The 19,366-nt window shown below is 42.3% G+C and overlaps 1 protein-coding gene across 1 annotated transcript; it reads right to left on the bottom strand.

Moving 5' to 3' along the window:
- Positions 1 to 1,008: 1,008 nt before the first annotated feature.
- Positions 1,009 to 18,681, bottom strand: BPNT2 (3'(2'), 5'-bisphosphate nucleotidase 2). The gene is made up of 5 exons (XM_061585773.1): positions 17,988 to 18,681; positions 10,478 to 10,637; positions 8,056 to 8,151; positions 4,649 to 4,810; positions 1,009 to 2,336 (listed from the first exon to the last, which is right to left on the bottom strand). The coding sequence occupies exons 1-5, from the start codon at positions 18,381 to 18,383 to the stop codon at positions 2,065 to 2,067; spliced, it is 1,086 nt and encodes a 361-aa protein (XP_061441757.1). The 5' UTR covers positions 18,384 to 18,681; the 3' UTR covers positions 1,009 to 2,064.
- Positions 18,682 to 19,366: the final 685 nt, after the last annotated feature.

Raw genomic sequence — 19,366 nt, forward strand, 5'->3', positions numbered from 1 at the left:
CTGGCAGTATTGCCAACAAAAATTAGATTTCAATGACAAAGCATTTAATTTCTAAACAGTCTTGTGTCAAGATGCACCACTCCATCACATGGAAGTGTAGATTAAAAGTTTAAAAGACAGACTGTGTTGTTTTAACACTGCATTCATGGAACAGATCTGTTATATGTACATGTACTGCCTTCAAGTCGATTCCAACTTATGGCGACCCTATGAATAGGGTTTTCATGGTAAGCGGTATTCAGAGGTGGTTTCCCATTGCCTTCCTCTGAGGCTGAGAGGCAGTGACTGGCCCAAGGTCACCCAGTGAGCTTTGTGGCTGTGTGGGGATTCGAACCCTGGTATCCCAGGTCGGAGTGCAGCACTCTAACCACTAGGCCACACTGGCTCTCCATAAAAGGAAAGTAGTATTTTTAAAAAAACACAAGCTTTGAGAACACTTCCAAAGGATATACACCTCTCAGCACTTCCTTTAAAAATAAACTTAACTAGTATCAACCAAGCAATCCTATACACACTTTTAAGATGTAATCCTATATACACTTTAAACTAGGAATAAACTCCACTGAAAATAATGATACTCACTCCTGAGCGGAAATGTATATATTGCACTGTTAGTTGACTAATTGCCTGCTTTTAAAAATGCTTAAATTAAGTTAACACGCTCACCAAAATGATTAAAACGTATTTTGTAGTAAAATAGAAAATGAGGCATTTTTGATGTGCATATTCACTGGCTGTTCCCACCCCCACCCCCTTTCTGACATTCAACTAGTTTTTTGCAACCAAAATTATTTAAAGCACAGTATTTTTTGGCCCTCTGCATCATCCAAGGAAAATTGTAAGCCAGCACATCAGAGGCCTGAAAGTTAGCAGTTCACTTAGGAGGCCTAAACACCAATGCTTTTGCTGTTGTCAGACCCACATATTAATTGGGGGGGGGGGAGAGGGAAATTGAATCTGTTATCAAAGCCTGATTAATCACATCAGTTAATATTCATCACACTAATACAAGAGTTTACTTTTTTACTTCAAGAAACAAAAGGGTTGGTTTCTTTGTCATGAATAAAAGGCGGAAAAGAAGCTGTCAATTGCACTGATGTTCATCTGAGTCCTTGACAAGTTTTTACAACCCTTACAGCATTCAAGCATTGCAAACATCACAATAGGGTGGCCATTTTGAACAGGCAAATGAAAAACTGGGGCACACCTTTGAAAGGAAATTTCTAGAAGGCAACATTTATGACAGCCAGTAAGACACTTTAGATTCCCTGTAAGTTTCACATCATTCATGATCTTCATTTTACAGCGGAAAAATATCAGTTTCTCTTAACAGGTAGCTTAATAAATGATGACAAAAGATAAATGACTACTCTGTAAGCTCAAACACCGGATGTTATGAAACTTAACAGCTTATAATGGCAATATTCAATAGTTGAAACTGTACAGGGGAACCATTTTCTTTTTAAATGATACACAGAAAACATTATGATTAATTATAATAAAACCACACAAATATTAACACTCATCCACATTAAGCTGGTTTGAATTTTCAGGTAAACATTAAAATAGATCCAAATATTTCCTTTATCATTTCAAATGGTACCCCAGATGAATAGCTGTCCGATGAAGATGCTCTGGTCTTCTTAGACTTGTGTCCCAAAGGAATGAAGAATATTTATCCATTGATTTCAATTGACCTAAACCAAATAGTTTCTTCTCGAACAATCAAAGAATACTATAATAGAATGTGAAAGTTTACCAGAACCAAATCTTTAACAAGCTTTTGTTATTGTAAGCACTGATCTGGTCTCCACTGTGTTATGGACACTAAACACTCCCAAAATTAAAAGGTTGACACTGAAGTTTGAAGACACTGTATCCCAACCATCTTGCTTCTGAACACTGCCATGGTCTTGATGGAGGCCAAGGTTGAAGTAGTTCTCCAAAAGCACACTCCTTTGTTTGAGGGTGCCATCTTCCAAAAGCCAGTCCCACATTCGCCCGCCTGTAACAGACCACTTTGTGGCTCTAGAAGCATGACTTGACTTGTTCACTTTTCTGAATTTAGTTCTGTGACATCTTGTCTAGTGCAGGCAGTTTTTCAACCAGTGCTCTGTGGTCTATGTTGATGCTAGCTAAAAGCCCATCTTCGTTGCCATCTGAACCAGTGTAACTTATTTCCTTCCCAGCCAGTGTAGTCATTTGACCCCCCAAGGCCTTCAGCACTGCATTGCCAGCACAGATGTCCCACTTTTTGATGTATGTTACATGAATGTACACATCAGCTTTTGCCTGGTCTGTCTCAGGAACATCCAGGAGAGAGAGAACTTTATATCCTGGGGAGGAAATCAATAAAAGTTTATTACATATTATACAACCATAGGTGCATTTTAGCTTTCTCACTGTATGCAACACATTTAAATGTATGTAGAAAATCCTTCAGCTCACTTAAGCTTTGGGTTTAGCTATACAATAGAAAAGATTAACTGAAACTTGAATGAACTATAGCCTCTTTCACCGTTTCTCTTTTCATGTTGTTTACACAACGTTCATACAATCACGATAACCATTGCCAACGTGGAGATTTGGGAAGAGATCACTGTTCCCTGAGAGTACACGTTTAAGGAAGTGCCTGTTCTTACCCAGAGACTCCCTTGCCTGTAAAAGCAAGCACAAGGGAAGCCTGTTGATTCAGGGTAACTAGAAGTATTTGCTTCTCCAGTATACACCCTTTGTCCTGACAGGTACAGCGTATTCTGTATGATTACACCAGGAACCGGTGTGGGGACTGAGGAGTTGTGTATGATAGACAGACTGGTGTTTTGGGCTCTCCCAATGTTTTAGTAATGACAAATAATCAGGCATCTCAAAAAAGCTGATAGTATCCTTAGCCTGAAAAAATACTGAATATACAATAGGTGATTTTTAAAAACAACAACATGCATTTTACTACTTGTTGGTTTTTATTGTTGAAGGGTTTTTGGCAATTGAACAGCAGCAAATAAACAGAAATAATAAATAACTGGCCAGCAGGGGTGTAGTCGTCCAGGGTCTCGGGGTCTTAGGCCTTTTACTTTTTTGGAAGACAGGTCCCAGCAAGGTCCCTATGTCTTCAGCCGCCTATGAGCCAATCGGCATGAAAGAGGAGTGTGTTAGCCACTGAGAAGAGTCTTCTAAAACAGTATTCAAGCCTGGCTAGATTATTCTATAATCTTAGAAGGTTGTATAATCTTAGATGGGGGTGTGACTATGAGGGAGCATGGCTGTGACTATTATGAAGGGAGCCTGCACTTGCGAATTTGCCACTACACTCTTGCTGGCCAGGCTTGCAAGACAAACCTGACAAATTGTCATTTTGCACAAGTTTTTTTTTTTTGGAAGTTGCAAATAATCTCAGAAGAAAAAAACTTAATGATTTTCATTCCCACCAGAGAAAGTAACACTTTTACCTTTAGCCAACCATAAACTGTATCCTGGGGAGACTGTATATTTCTAAATTAACTATTTGGTTACTTTTATCACTGGGAAAATCTTTTTCTGCTTACCATTTCGCCCTTATACTGCTGTGGTTTAAACTGGCAATCACTCTTGCATTAATTTGCCAGGCAATATGGCTTCCAAAGCTGTTAATTTTTAAAAGAACCACCATTTAGTGTCAACATGGGGGACATTTGGCTCTCCAGATGCTGCTGAACTACCACTCCCACCAGGGCTGAATTTAAACTTCTTGTGGCCCTAAGCTACAACATGAGTGAGGCCCTTCCCTCTTCAACAAATAATAAAAAAATTAAATGCAAAATACGGGCTGTGCAATTAAACAGAATTTGATAGTTGTGTAATATAGGTATTAAAAATGCAAGTGATATGTGTGCACATTATTTAGGAGTTTGTCAAACACATAACACAATTAAACAATATAAGGTTAATATATAAATTAGATATAATTTATATATACACACAGGCTGTTTTCTGCAAGAATCCAAAAGGCCACATGTGTACGATGTTCTATAGAATTGTTTACTGTTGTCAGCAAGAGAGCTGCAACAATGATACTCAATAGCTACCAAAAATTATCTTCATTTTGTATGATATTTATGGTTTCCCAGTGGCAATGTTGTAATGTTTTCTTTCTTTCTAACACAGGGCCCCTTGTAATGTGAGGCCCTAAGCTGTAGCTTGTTTAGCTTGTACGTAAATCCGGCCCTGACTCCTACCATCCCTGGCCATTGGCCATGCTTGCTGGGGCTGATGGGAGTTATAATTCAGCAACACCTGGAGAGCCAAAGGTTCCCCACACATAGTTTAGTGAAACTCTAAAGCCTCTCCTGACCAAGTAAGTATTTTCAGGCTGCAATCCTATATGCTTTCACTTGAGAGTTAAGTCCCATTGAATTCAATGAGGATTACTTCTAGATAGACACTGTATAGGATTGCACTGTTAGTTGTGTCTTTTTGCCTATCCCTTGCATCTGTACATGTCATTCATTCCCTCTCCTCTCATAAATTAGTGCACAAAGAAGTTTGTCCCCATCTCACATGATACCCAAATTATTTCTGACATTTGCTAGGCGTAAATCACGTACATTTCCAGTTTAGTAACTATTTCTACATGAATAAAACAAGGGACAAAAGATTCAAGAAAACAAACCTGCTCCACCAGCACTAAGGATCCTACTTTTATTTCCAAATGTCTGTGAAGCAAGCTGCCTGACTTTCCCTTCATGAGACCGGGAGACAATGATCGTTGGAGTCTGCTCGTTGTAGGAAGAGCGTGGCTTAATATTTGATCCTCCATCTACCATTGCCCAGGCTGCAAAACAGATTTGTCGTTAGTGGGTTGTGGCACCACATTGCTTGGCAGCATCTTAAGTCCCTGAGGGGCATCCAGCTTTATTTGGCAGATCCCCATTACGCTTCTGAAGCCCCACTATTCCTTCCTGAATTTCCAGAGGAGTTTCCAAGCGCAATTCAAGGTGTTAGCACCAGTGTACAAAGTCCTAAATTGGTGGGTCCCAAAATCCACCACCGCCAAGACACCTGAAAATTATGGATCATATTGGCAGATCACCTAACGATTTTTCTGCCTGTTGTAGCAACTGTAACGTTCTGTGCTAGATGTGTGTGATTTTTAATCCTTTTATTTCTTATATTTTATTGAATTATAATTTGCATTCCACAGAATTAAAACTGCAATGCCAGAAAATACAATATATGAAATAAAAGAAGCAAGAAAAATACAATTAAAAATCAATACATTTGACATTGACATGTTGCGGACCTCCTGCATGAGGCTCACACACCAGAGTTTGGGAACAAATTTCATTGAATCACATGCTGTGTGTTCATGCCTGCCAGAGTTATTTCTATTATAATTTATTAAGTTTATATCCCACCCTCCCTCCCAGTAGGAGCCCAGGGCTGCTGATTACATCCATCCAGGCTTGCTGAGAAATTAAATTAAATAATAGCCAACACTTCACCTTTAGAAGTAATATTAAAGAAATTAGTCAGATCCTCTTAAAGGATACCCTCCAAGAAAAACTGTGAGAACTGTCGCTTTAACGCACAAACAAAAGACAGGGGGAAAAAGTTCTCCTTCACGCAGCACGTAGTTAAACTACGGAATTCGTTCCCACAAGAGACAGTGATGAACACCAACGTGGATGACTTCAAAACAGGATTAGACAAATTCATGAAGGACAAGGCTATCCATGGCTACTAGCCAGGACGGCTCTGCTCTGCCACTATAGTCAGACGCAGTATACTTCTGAATACCAACTGCCGGAAGCTGCGGGGGGCAGGGGTGGATGCTCTTGCACTGAGGTCGTGCTTATGGGCTTCCCATAAGGGGCCTCTGGTTGGCCACTGTGAGAACAGATGTTGGACTGGATGGGCCACTGGCCTGATCCATTAGGCTCTGCTTATGTTCTTAATGTACAGTATGATATTCTCTGATACGATGGAGAACATGCTACTTTCCCCTTTTCATATATTCCTTTGTTTCTCCACTGTTTTCTGTATTCCTCTCCCTGATTCCCTAGTAGGATTTTTTAACTGGATTTACTACATTACTACAATTAAAATGTTTCATATTTAAGCAAATAACAAAAACAAAGCCCTAAATGACTTGGGACCCAAGTACTTGCAAGAGCATCTTCTCCAGTACCTTCCAACCTGAAATTTGCTACCTTGCGGAGAGGCCCTCCCCATGGTCCCCCTAGTAGGAATAGTACAGAATGGAGACCCAAGGTAGGGCATCCTCTGGGGCAGTTCCAGAATTCCCTCCCAAGGGAAATCAGGCAGGCTCACCTTGACCTGCATTCAGGAAACATCTAAACACATTTATTTTTCCAGGCTTTTGACTAACAGCATGATGACACTGTTATACTGCTGGTTTTAACTGTGGTCTGTAATACACTATTGTTCTGAATTGTTTTTATGTGATTTTATTATTGTGAGTTGCCCTGGGCCTCCCTTTGGGAAGGAAGAGAGAGTCACAAATCCAAAACAAATACTCTTTAGAAAGGTGTATCTCATGCAGGATTCACCAGCGCTTCTTCCATCTTCTCTCTCCCCCGCCCCCTTTATCATCTAGGGCTAGATTTAACAGACTGCGCCATTCAGGATATGTTACACCAATGTGCTACTAGAATAATACTATTAAATAAAAATAAAGTATAACAAATGGGAAACAAGAAAATTCAACTGACAACTTTTACCCTTTACGGGCATTGTTTTGGCAACAATGTAGTAGAGCAAGGTGGGCAACCTCAAGCCTAGGGGCCAAATGTGCCCCTCCAGGTCTTTCTATCTGGCCCTCGGAATTCTCCCCAAGCCACACCCCATCTCCTCAGGCCACGCCCCTCACTGACCCTGCTTTGCACCTGAGTATTTTTTTTCCTAGCCATAATGTGTCCTTGAACTGATAATGCCTCGTTTGTCTGAATGGGCGACAGACAGGGGCTTGTTAATGTGTGCAGAAACTAGCCTACCGTAGAAAGGTAAAATTCCCATTTGTTGCCCCACCCACTTTTGCCTCTGGCCAATACAGGCACGTGGCCTTCAGAAAGTTGCCCAGAAGCGACCCTCGGGCTGAAAGAGGTTCCTTTCTTGGCTTTCCTCTTCTTCCAGGCATTTTAGCATGTGTTTTTAAATTACTTTTTAAAAAGTGTGTTTTTAAATTTGTATATATTTTTTTAATGTTTTTAGTTGTTGTAAACCACCCAGAGAGCTTCAGCTATGGGGCGGTATACAAATGCAATAAATCAATAAGGGCCCCAGCTCAATGGTGGAGCCCATGCGTTGCATGCAGACTCCAGCTCAATCCCGGGCAACATCTCCAGTTTAGAGGATTACACAGACAGAGATCTTTCCCATCACCTGCTGGTGGGCAGCGGCTCTCCAGGGAGTACTGGGCAGGCTGGGCCAGGAGTCCAGCCTAGTACAAGGCTAATGCCAAGGCACCTATGATGCTTGGGAGCGGACTGGCCAATGAACCACTTTGCTTGTGAGAATATGCATCCTAGAACTGGTGTGCAGAACACATCTGAGAATATTCTCGGAAGTAGTGACCAGTGTGTGGCTTCCCTGCCCTGCTTTGGCTAAGTAGAAAAATCAAACTGCGCAGCCAGCGCTGGCTTGCAGCTGGGATCGCAGGGCAGTTGGGCCCAATGGCACTATAGCTTCACTCACAAAGCCTGCTGAGGTTTCAGAAACATGTCATTTGCCTTACCCAGAAGGCTATTCAGGCGGCAACCCTACACACATTTACCTGGGAGAAAGTGCCACTGAACTCATCGGGGCTGACTTCTGAGTAGACATGTACAGGACTGCACTACCAGTGGGAAAAGGCATGCGTTTGTTTTGTTGCATTTACTCTGACTCAGCTGGAACTATTGTTACAGAAATGCAAGTGGGGGTTCTCCTCTACAGGTCAACTTTCCAACTCTACCCTGCCCATCCCCAGAGTGCGTGTCGCTATGTTTCTCTTCCTCCAGTGTCAAAACAAAGCAACTATTCACACCATTGTGAATGGAAAGAAAATACACCACATACCTGTGTATCCAGAAAATGGCTTGTGTATTACTCCTATCACTGGCTTGCCATTTACAGCAGCACAGACCATAGTAGTAACATACTGTCGAAGATTCTCTGGAGGGAAAGTAGAAAGACCATTGACAATTCTCATCCAGGCAGGATAAATCACAACACCAAACCAGCCTAACTTTTATACAGGATTCCACAAGGTAATACGATGTCTTGAAAGGAATAAAGTTAGTAAGCAATTCCAGCTTTAGGTATTTATATAGTGTAACATTGTATACCCTGTGCCAGCTAATGATTTTAAGCAAGCTGTTACAGCCTTAAGTTAATCAATATATATTCAACATGTATTTGTTAGCAAAGCCTGGAGGCTTGTATTCCCCTTTCAGGCCCCAGCATCTTTGGGTATGTCAGATCACCTCATAGCCACCTGCAGTCTAATCTAGGTGTTTTAATGAGGATATGATGGCTTGCCCAGTATGATGCTGGGAATGTACCTTGTTAGTTAGAGAAATATCAAAGGAGTTTAATTAGGCATATGTTTAAGTATATGTTTATCAGTAGGCAGCTTATAGTTGGCTTGCCTAGTATGGTGTTGGAAAGCACCTTGTTAGACTTCAGAGAGTCCTGATAGGCATAGATTCAATGGATGGGTCGAAGGACGGTCAATGACACGAGTCAAGTAACGGTCAAAGAGAACTTTGCTTGTTAGTAAAGATGAAGATAAAGATGGTAGCCATATAGTTTGCCAAAAGAAGATGTCAAGGTGTTCCAAGAAAGATATTATAGTTTTTTAGCAATTAGTCTGCTTTGAAGGTATTCTGTGAAAAGGTCAGAACTGCCAATTATATGCAACATATGTTACTTCAAAGTGTATAATCTCATTAATCATGTATGTAACTCCATGTGTATGCCAATGATATGTGCCAAGATTTATACTATATAAGCATGATCTGTGCCCAGCATGAGTGTTCAGTCTCTGACGTCCGCTACTGCAGAGCGGTGGGACTGATCCACTTTTATTGGGAATACTTGGCTGAATGCTGTAAGTTACTCAATAAATTTTAACTCTTTGTAAGCAAACCTCTTGTCTGCATCTCATCTCTGGTAATCCAAAACAACCCTGAAGGTATACAAACATCTTGACTTAACAGGATTTCTATAAGTAAGCAGCACTATTCTGCTCCCCTCCCTGCCCCTTTCAAATTTAGGCTTCAACCATTTTATTCGCTTAGCCTATGCACAAAAGCCAACACAACAATCTGGATTTAGTATTCATCAAAACTGTCAACATTAGTCAGAATGTGCTTAAAACCACAGTAATTGATTTGAACACAAAATTAATTTCTCTTGTTCAACATCTTAACTGTCTTCTCACATTTCCGATCTTAAACTGTTCCCACTTTACTCTAAATCCCTGAAGAAATTAAACTACTGCTAATGAAATATTCAGAAGATTGCTTTGTTTTATTATTCAAAGAGCTGGTTCAGTGTAATGCCAAGCAATGGTTTGGTGGTAGATGCACACCCTCCTCTGCTTGCATTCCAAGTTAATTACTGCCTCTTTTGCAGAAAACATTGCACTTTGACTATAATGGCAAACTATGGTTTGTGCTAAAGTGAAACTGAGTCACGGGAGCAAGTGAGAGGAGGAAGAGGGAGTGTGCAAGAGCACAAGGCATGCTCTGGCAGGGCCAAACCCAAACAACAGTTTGGTGTTAACATCTGAGCCAAGCCTCAATGGCAGTTTGTAAAACAGTGGTAGCCAGCATGGTGCTTTCCAGATGTTGCTGGACTACAACTCCCAGATGTTGATGGACTGCAACTCCCATCAGCTTTAGCCATCATGGCCGAGGGGTGACGGGAGCCCACAACATCTGGGGGAGGCACCACATTGGCTGCCAGTGTTCAGCCATCACTTGAAGCGGTTCGTGCAGCACACTGCAACTTTCAGAAGTTTCTGCAGCTTTCTAAAGTCCTTTCACGTCATTCTCACATTCATTTCAAGCAGTAGCCTGCAAGATTTTTCTCCAAGGATGACTTAAATCTATAAATAAATGCACACATTAAGTAAAAAGAATGGAAACCACACCCAGCATGGCCAAAGTAAATAAATGTCTTGTATTTCTAGCATGATTTATGCTGCAAGCCACAAACTTCAGAAGTCCATAGGGCCACTAAAAGCATGAAAGTCATTTATTATGGGCAGCACTACCCAACAATCAGGCAATTACTTAATTTTTTGTGTAAGAGAAAGGCTAGGCTTTGTAAAATTGATGTGAGAATTTGACAACAGGCTTTCCCTATATCTGTCTTAGCAATAAAATAAAGTACATTTTTAAAATTAATTCACCCCAGGCATGACAAGGAGCTTTATAAAGTGAGAGGGATGCTACAGGGAAGTAGCAAGCCAAAATTAGCTCAGTATTGTTACCTGTATATTCTTGAGTTGCATCTAACGGATCAATCCATACAGTAACACTGTCTGCTTGGACCAATTTGGGCTGAATTTGGCTCTTTATAGCTTCAGGAATAGTTCGGTCCCAGGAAATTATCTCCTGGTCATTTGCATCTACATGTTCCTCTGTATTTATCTAATGGCAAAAACAGAGATATATTGTAATTAAACAACCATGTAACTGTTGCAATACTTCCCTTCCTCATCCGGAACCTTCCCTTCCAAGATATCATGAGTAAAACCTCTTTATGTCCACAGGTGACAGCTCAAAAAACAATCAAATTCCATCATACAAATTTAATTTCTCCCGACAAGCAACAGTATTGTTTCACAGCATGCCGTTTTGTTTTTCTTATAGTATTTATTAGAATCCTAATCCATTAAAAAAATCAGAACACCATAGTCAACCGACCCATGAAACCTATTACATCTGAAAGCATATAATCTGTCCTTACAAATATCAACATATAACCTCAGGCACATCAAAAATCTGTTCATGTGTATGTAGATCAACCCCTGAATTTCAAATCCGTAAGACACAGGAGTTCTTAGAAGGCAGAAATGTTTTGTAAAAGGGACTTTAGTCTACTCCAAGTAAAAACCTAAACCAAACTTACTATATGGATATCCACACAGTTATCCACAATCGCTGTTGGCGATTAAACAAGGCAAACAAAACACCAGGCTCCCAGAAGGGGCCATCTAGATAGAGCAATGACAACTGAAGACCTCCGGATGCGATATGGTGGGAGGGATGCCTTAAACCCAATCCTACAGGACAGGCACTGTCTTGCTGGGAAGCCTTGGGCTCTTTAACAGCTATGTGGTAGGCTGAAATTCAGCTGCAGGAGCTTCCCCCCTCAATGGATTTCTGCTCGACATGCTACTGTTCAAGGCAAAAACATTCTGGGGGGGGGGAGGGGAGGAAAATGAGCATAGCCATAGGCTGACCAAAGATATTGAAAATGAAAATAAAATAAAACTGCTGATATCATACCATTGTATAAATCCATGGCGCAGCTGCATTTGGAATACTGTGTACCATTCTAGTCGTCTCAACTCAAAAAGGAAGTTGTAGAACAAGGAAAGGTTCAGAAAAGGGCAACCAAAATAATCAAGGGAATGGAGCAACTCCCCGATGAGGAAAGATTGTAGCATTTGAGGATTTTTAGTTTAGAGAAAGGACGAATAAGAAGCGACATGACAGAAGTGTATAAAATTATGCATGTTATGGAGAGAGTGGATAGAGAAGTTTTTTCTCCCTCTCTCATAACACCATAACTGGTGGACATCCAATGAAGCTACTTGTTGGAAGATCCAAGACAAAAGAAAGTACTTCTTCACATAGCACATGGTTAAACTATGGACTTCACTCCCACAAGAGGCAGTGATGAACACAAACCTGTGTTAAAAGAGGTTTAAACAAATCCATGGAGGATAAGGCTATCAATGACTACTAGCCATAGTTGGAGGCTGAATGCTTCTGAATATCAATTGCTGGAAACTGCAGTAGGAGAGAGTTGCTGCTGCACTCGGGTCCTCTTTGTGGGCTTACCAGAAGCATCTGGCTGGCCACAGTGAGAACAGGATGCTGGACCAGACGGGTAACTGGCCTGACCCAACAGGCTTATGTTCTTGTCACTTGAAAATACATGTCATGCCATGAAGCCTCAGTTAAGAGCAGGCAAAACACAATATTTGAACTTTGCATTGCGTTGGCTCAGTGTTATGTGTTAAGTGCCCCATAATGAACCTGGTGATCCCTCTCTTACAAAGAAAGGAGTTGTTAAGGAGGTGGTAAAATCTAAATGAAATTCAACAAAAGTATACATAAGTGTTTAAGATTGTTTTTTTTAAATGCAACATCTTATTATTGTGCAAGCATTTGCTATTGTTACCCTATGATCATGGCTTGTTAAGAATACCAGCTTCTCTAGCTATTGCATATTTCACCAATAAAGAAACTGAGTGTAGGGGTCCACTGGATTTTGCTGGCTTAAACAGCCAAATAAAACATGTGGGCACCAACTCACCTTATCCCTCCCCTTGCTGATTTGCCCTTATTTGGAGAATAAGAGAATTTTCAGAGAAAATTTGCTAGACAATTTTCAGACCAAGAGGAACTAGCCAATTGCTTCACTTTCTAGTACAGCAGCAAATCCACCATGATAAGCTGGATGGTCTTGTTTCTCAACATACCACATATAAGCAAAGAACTCATTTTTTTTTAAATGCCATCTGTGTAGTACTGTGCACTGTAACCTTAAGTTTTTAATGGATATCTGATATTGCAAAAGTCTATGGGGATTTTTATTCAGGCCTAATATTCTAGGATTTATTTAGTTCATCTTTGCAAGTTTTATGGAACTGCTGCATGTTACATCCTGTTAAAATCACACAACTCTTCCTTACAAAAACGAGATGATTCATTTTATCACTATAAAGTGAGATATAGAAGGTATTTTTATTAGGAGCTCAAGCTGCCAAACATCAGAGAAAATGGATGAAATATGGTTTGAGGTTTTTCCTTCGTTTTGGTGGTACATTTAAAAGAAACCCAAGGAAGAAATGGTCATTCCCTCCAAATATTTAACTCTCACACTTCAGCATTTAAAACTCATTGACTTATCATGACTACAGGTATTTTTTTTAACAAATAAATTATATGAACACCATGTGATAGAATTGGTGATGCTGCAAGAAAGGTCACAACAGATGTAACCTCTGAATACCTGGATAGATCGTACTAAGAATTCTGATATATATTGCAAGTAATCAAGCAAAAAACCCATTCAGGGTACTAGAACAAGGCAATGCTACAGAACGGGCAATAACATTCTATTGCTTAGGTAGTTAGAACAGCTGTTTGAGAATGTTAAGCTTAAGCAACAATTTTCAGACTAAACCTGCTATATTAATTAGAATTAGAACCTTATATGAAAAGAACATTCCCAAACCACACAGCCTTAAAAGTGAAGGCTGATAAATAGTTAGTAAGCATGTTCAGTCCTACCCACCACTGCATTAAGAATGCAGGTTATATTGCACAATCATTTGACACTAATTATGCTTAAGAAACCAATAACTGATTGAACAAAGTTTGCTGCCACCCTCAAAAAATTCAGGAAAATTCATCATGTGCTTTATTGCAACCCCATCCACACATTCTTATTCAGAACATGTATGCTGAAAACAAGTTCAGTTCAATTCAAAAGTTCACTTACAACATTATGTAATCTAATAAAAAGCCGTCTTTCCATCATGTGACTTTTTTTTTTACACGTACACCGCTGTTATGCCTCCTTCAGCTGTTACATCAGTCAGGATACATTTACTAATTTCACAAGAGTCCCACAACCTTCAAACCGTCAAGCTTAAAATTCCCACAGACGGAGATTGCATTCATTTGTGACAGTTGAGAATGTGGCACTCTCAGACAGTATAATCATGCAGCAATAAGAAAAAGAAGCCAGTAGCTAAATTTCCTACTGAATGATTTCAACCTAAATCCAACAAAATACTGACTGGATTTAAACATGCTTAAAAAGATGGAATAGTCAACCCTTTAATGTTTATGACATTTGTTACTAATAATTCAAAAATTACAAGAAAGCTTCCTTTCCCTCCAGTTCATATATGTAGCCATTCTTTATATTACTGCAGAAAATATAACCAGGTGAAGAACTTAATCTGACCTAGAATTTAGCCCTGGAACTTAATTTTAGTCACAAGAGTCTAACTGCAGGCCATGCACAGTAATAAAGATAGCACCTCTGAGCATACACTACGGTGACTTTCCCCATTTCCCCAATAAGGCCCACACACTAGGGTGTCAAAGTTATAGGATAGGGTTTTCAATGAGGATTGGACTTTAGAACCTCTTGTCTGCATGTGGGGCTGAATGTGCCTGCAGAACATGCTTCTTACACCTGTTAAATGGGCTCTTCATGCACACTTAGGAACATAGAAAGCTGCCTTAGACTGAGTCAGACCACTGATCCACCTGGCTCAGCACTGACTACAGAGTAGCAGCAGCTCTCCAGCGTTTCAGGCAAGATTCTCTCCCAGGCTTACCTGCAGACGCCAGGGTAACACACAAGGAGAGACAGCAGGGATGAGCACCCACCTTCACAATGTGAGGTGGGAAGCCTCCTGTGCCTGTGGATAATCAGGGTTCTAAAACGGGCATGACACAGAAAACTCTCTGGCCCAGGGCCCGAGGGGAAAGATCAACTCCCCACTCACCCAGGATCCTGGCTTGAAGGGTCTGCACACAGCAGAAGCAGGGTGCAACTAACCATTGTCAACATGCCTGTAACTGTAAGCAATACACCAAACAAGAAGGTTCTTGTGGACCACTGTGGCGTGTAAGCCTGGGGTCTTCTAAAAGGGGAGGGGTGAGAGAGTAAACGGAATCTTTTGCTGCAAAGCTACCCCCAGCCAAGGCACAAAAGCATGCTCTGAATAAAAGTTTTCCAGATTTTAATATTGCAGCTGTTACATTCAGACTTCCTCTGTCTACAGGTGTGTTTTATCAAGTCATCACAGAGGAACATTACTACAGAAAACCTGTTCTCCAGCTTTATATCTCTCTGCCAGCTATCTACGTCATCTCTCATATGAACAAGCAAAATCAGTTAACCAGAAAATGTCAGGTGGGCATACGAAAAAGAACACCAAGAACATCTCGTAATGGCCAGAGAAATGCATTCCATTCGTATTTGCATATCAGGATGCTCTTAAATGGACATAATGCCACATTATCAAGGAGAGAAATGCCCTGATATTGAGCCCTCCTTTTACCTGCCTCCAGAAGTGGCCACGTCAATGCTCTGCTCATCAGAATATAACAGAAATACGCTGGAGCAACATGGGGATCCCATAGTGTTCATTAGGACAGCTTGGGAAAGCTCTAAATACCTCTAAGCAAAACCTGGAATTCCAACACATCTCAGATGATCCATAAGGTAATACAGAATGCACAAGTGCCTGTCTATGAGCATTCCAGCAACAAGGACACAATAGCAAAGGCATCCCTAAGGTTTATGGGGGTGGGAGTGAAATCCAATGCACCTTCCCTCTAGTAGCTCAGGAGAATTAAGCCACTGTCAAAGACAGACAGAAGTACTAAAATTCTGAAATACAAATGAACTTTGGAGGTTTAATCCACATGGGGACAGAGGACTTGGGAAAACACTGCTTTAGGCAAGCCATTCTCAGCCTCAGGACCTCCCAATACAATGAAGATAGTAATAATGCTTTACCTTCCAGGGCTATGATAAAGATTACTGAGATAATGTATGTGAAGGACTTTATAAGACTACTCAAACGTCACTTCCTAAGTACTATTATTATTATTATTACTATTGCTACTACTATAACCATGCTTAGAGAAAAAATAAAAATGCTGCCACACAGATGAGAGTAACCACTTTTTCTATAAAGTTAAACAGCTGATCAGGCTTCCTGTACATTTCTTTGGCTATTCATGGCCTTCCTGAGACGGCCCATCATCCTCAATATGCAGCAGTCCCTGCTGAATACCTCAACTTCTTTTGGATAAGCAAAGAGAAAATGGAAAGCAAGGAAAACAAGTTGGGTCTGTGCCAGGGATGAGCAGAAGGTAGATCAGGAATCTACTGGTAGATCTTCGGCTGATTTACAGTAGATTGGTAAGGGTCTCTCGCTCCTAATCAACACAAAACTATTTTCTCCATCTAAATTGGGCTGCTGAAAATATAACCAAGAAAGGCCATATGCGCACAAGTTCTTAAGAGCTCAGTACAGTTCTGGCCCTGAAAACGCATTCCTCAGCTCAGAAGCACCCTGTTATTTTAGCTATGTCTCTTTTGCATTCGACTCTGGTTGACAAATCTTGGGATTCTAGTAAAAACACAAAGCAGACCAGACGCGGACCTGAAGTGTGCCCACCCCTGGCCTACAATACAGAACAGGGATTGTTTTAAGGCACTGGTGGGTCAGGACCCACTACAGGCCTGATCAAAGGAGGGTTCCAAAAGCAGCACTACCACAACAGGAATGCATAGTTAAAAATATAACAAAAATCATCCCCAAATACATGTTTAGGTTAAAGGCCTGAAGATAATTATTTTAAGAAATGGTGTCTCTCTGTGCATGGAGAAAATGCATTTCCCTATTCCTACACCACCCACACCAACCCTATTATGGTGAGGGGAGAATGTATGGTATAGTGGCTAGAGTGCTGGACTAGGTAGGGCCTGGGAGACCAGGGTTCAAATCCTCACTCAGCCACAAGCATGCTGGGAGACCTTGGGCCAATAACTATGGCCACATTTGCACCATACATGGAAAACACTGTTATACCACTTTTAAACAGCCATGGCTTCCCCCAAAGAATCCCGGTAACTGTAGTTTGTGAAGGGTGCTGAGAGTTGTTGGAAGACCCTTATCACTCTCACAGAGTTAAAATTTCCCCAAGTGATTTAACAATCGATCCCCTTAGGAGCTGTACCTCCACGAGGGGAATAGGGGTCTCCTAACAACTCTCGACACCCTTCACAAACTACAAGCCTCAGGATACCTTTTCGTGTGTGCAGAGGGGAGGGCAGGGCAGGGCAGGGCAGGGCAGACCCATGACTGTTTAAAATGGTATGATGATGTTTTAAATGTCTAGTGAGGATGTAGCCTCTCTCTTTCTGCCTATCCTACCACACAGGGCTACTGTGTGGAAAAGTGGGGGGAGAACCACGTACTTGACCTCCTTGGAGGAAAAGTGGGATATAAATGTAATTAGATAGATAAATAAATAAAAATGGAAATGGACTGCCTTTAAGTCAATCCCAACTTATGGCGACCCTATGAATAGGGATTTCATAGTAAGCAGTATGGTTGACCATTGCCTTCCTCTGAAGCTGAGACGCAGTGACTGGCCCAAGGTCACCCAGTGAGCTTCATGGCTGTGTGGGGATTCGAACCCTGGTCTCCGAGATCAAAGTCCAACACTCTAACCACTACACCACACTGGCTCTCATGTGTGTGTGTGTCCGTTGTATAAAAAAAATGAAATAGACTGCCTTCAAGTCGATGCCAACTTATGGCGACCCTATGAAGAGGGCTTTCATGGTAAGTGGTATTCAGAGGGGGTTTCCCATTGCCTTCCTCTGAGGCTGAGAGGCAGTGACTGGCCCAAGGTCACCCAGGGAGTTTCGTGGCTGTGCGGGGATTTAGTCTAACAGCTTACCCACTACACCACACTGGCTCTCAAATAAATAAATAATGTAATTAATGTAATAAATATAAACGTAAACGAAATGTAAATGCAATAAATATAAATAAATAAGTAATAAACAAACATGTAATTAAAAAGAGAGAGTGCCTTGAGAGGGGCCGGGGAGGGCAGGGATCGGATGCCCACTGCGCCTCCAGGCGATTGTGAGCCCCGGCACCAATCTTTCGCGTTTAATCCTTGCTGGGCGGGCGCAGCCGCCGCCTCCCGTCTCCTCACCTGCACGCCGGGGAAGGCGGCCTTGAGCAAGTAGTACATCTTGCGGTTGGACAGGACGTCTCCGCTGGTCATCTTCTCCTCGGCCCCCTCGCGGGTCTTGCCTTTGGCCTTCTCGTTGAGGACGTTGCCCTCGCGGACCCGCCGCACTTCCAGGCCGCCCTTCTCCGCCGCCGCCACAGACGCCGCCAGCAGCTCCCGCAAGTCCACCACGCCGCCGCCCCCCGCCGCGACCCCGGCCCCAAGGGACCCCCCTCCGTCGCCGCCGCCGCCGCCCAGCATGAAGAAGGCGAAGCGGCCAGCCAGGAAGCCCGAGTAGAGGTGGTAGAGAACGCCCAGCCCCAGCAGGCAGAAGACGGCCACCCCCAGCGGGGACAGGCGGATCCCCATCGGCGACATGGCCGGGCCGGGAGGAAGGGAGGAAAGGAAGGAGAGGAGGCCGTCACCGGCAGCCCATGTTGCCCCCTCACGGCGCTCTCCCGACCCCGCTGCGCCTACGGGCTGCGGCCGCTTCCTTCGCTCGCAGCGAGACAAGAGGCCGCCGCCGCCACCGCCGTAGTCCCCCGGCTCCTCTTCTCCGCCTCGCTCATTCACCTCAGGAGGGAAAGCGGCCTCCACATCCGGGTTAATCGAGGAAGAGGCCGGCCGTTGCTAGGCGCCTGCGTTGAAGTGCCTCGATGGGGAAGAGGGGAAGGAACCTGTTTGGCCCGCAGGTGTCACTTGTTTTTAGGTGAACTACAACTCCCGTCATCCTTGATAAACGGCCGTGCTGGCTGGGGCCGATGGGAATTGGAGTCCAATATCTTCCGGGCTAATTGAAGCTGGAGGGTTTCTTCTTTATATAAAATAACACGTTTTTAAAGATGTTTTTGTTTTAATGTATTTTAAAGTCTGTTTTTATGATGTTTTAAAGTGTTTTTAGTGCTTTTCTTTGCTGTCCTGGGCTCCTGCTGGGAGGAAGGGCGGGATATAAATCAAATTAGATAGATAGATCAGCATGGGGAAATTATGGCCATAAAGTTAAAGTTGGTTGACTACAGCTTCCATCATCCCTGACAGTCACCCATGCAGGGTGGGGCTGATGGGAGTTGAAGTCCATCATCTGGTTTAACTGAGAGGCGAGCTAGCAGAAACTCCTTCCTCTACAATTCTATGTATACGCATGTGCGTGTGTATATATATAGTTCTGACTTGTAACAACTTTCAGTGGAGAACACTACCTGCAACTACAAGGCACAGCTATGGGGACTCGCATGGCTCCATCATATCCAAATCTATTTATGGGTAAACTGGAACAAGAGATCCTCAGAAAGGCCATTATATGGTGGAGATACATTGATGACATCGTTATGGTCTGGACAAATGGTAAGAGTTTAGAACAA

This window comes from Rhineura floridana, chromosome 10, assembly GCF_030035675.1.
Source record: "Rhineura floridana isolate rRhiFlo1 chromosome 10, rRhiFlo1.hap2, whole genome shotgun sequence".
NCBI classification, from domain to species: domain Eukaryota; kingdom Metazoa; phylum Chordata; class Lepidosauria; order Squamata; family Rhineuridae; genus Rhineura; species Rhineura floridana.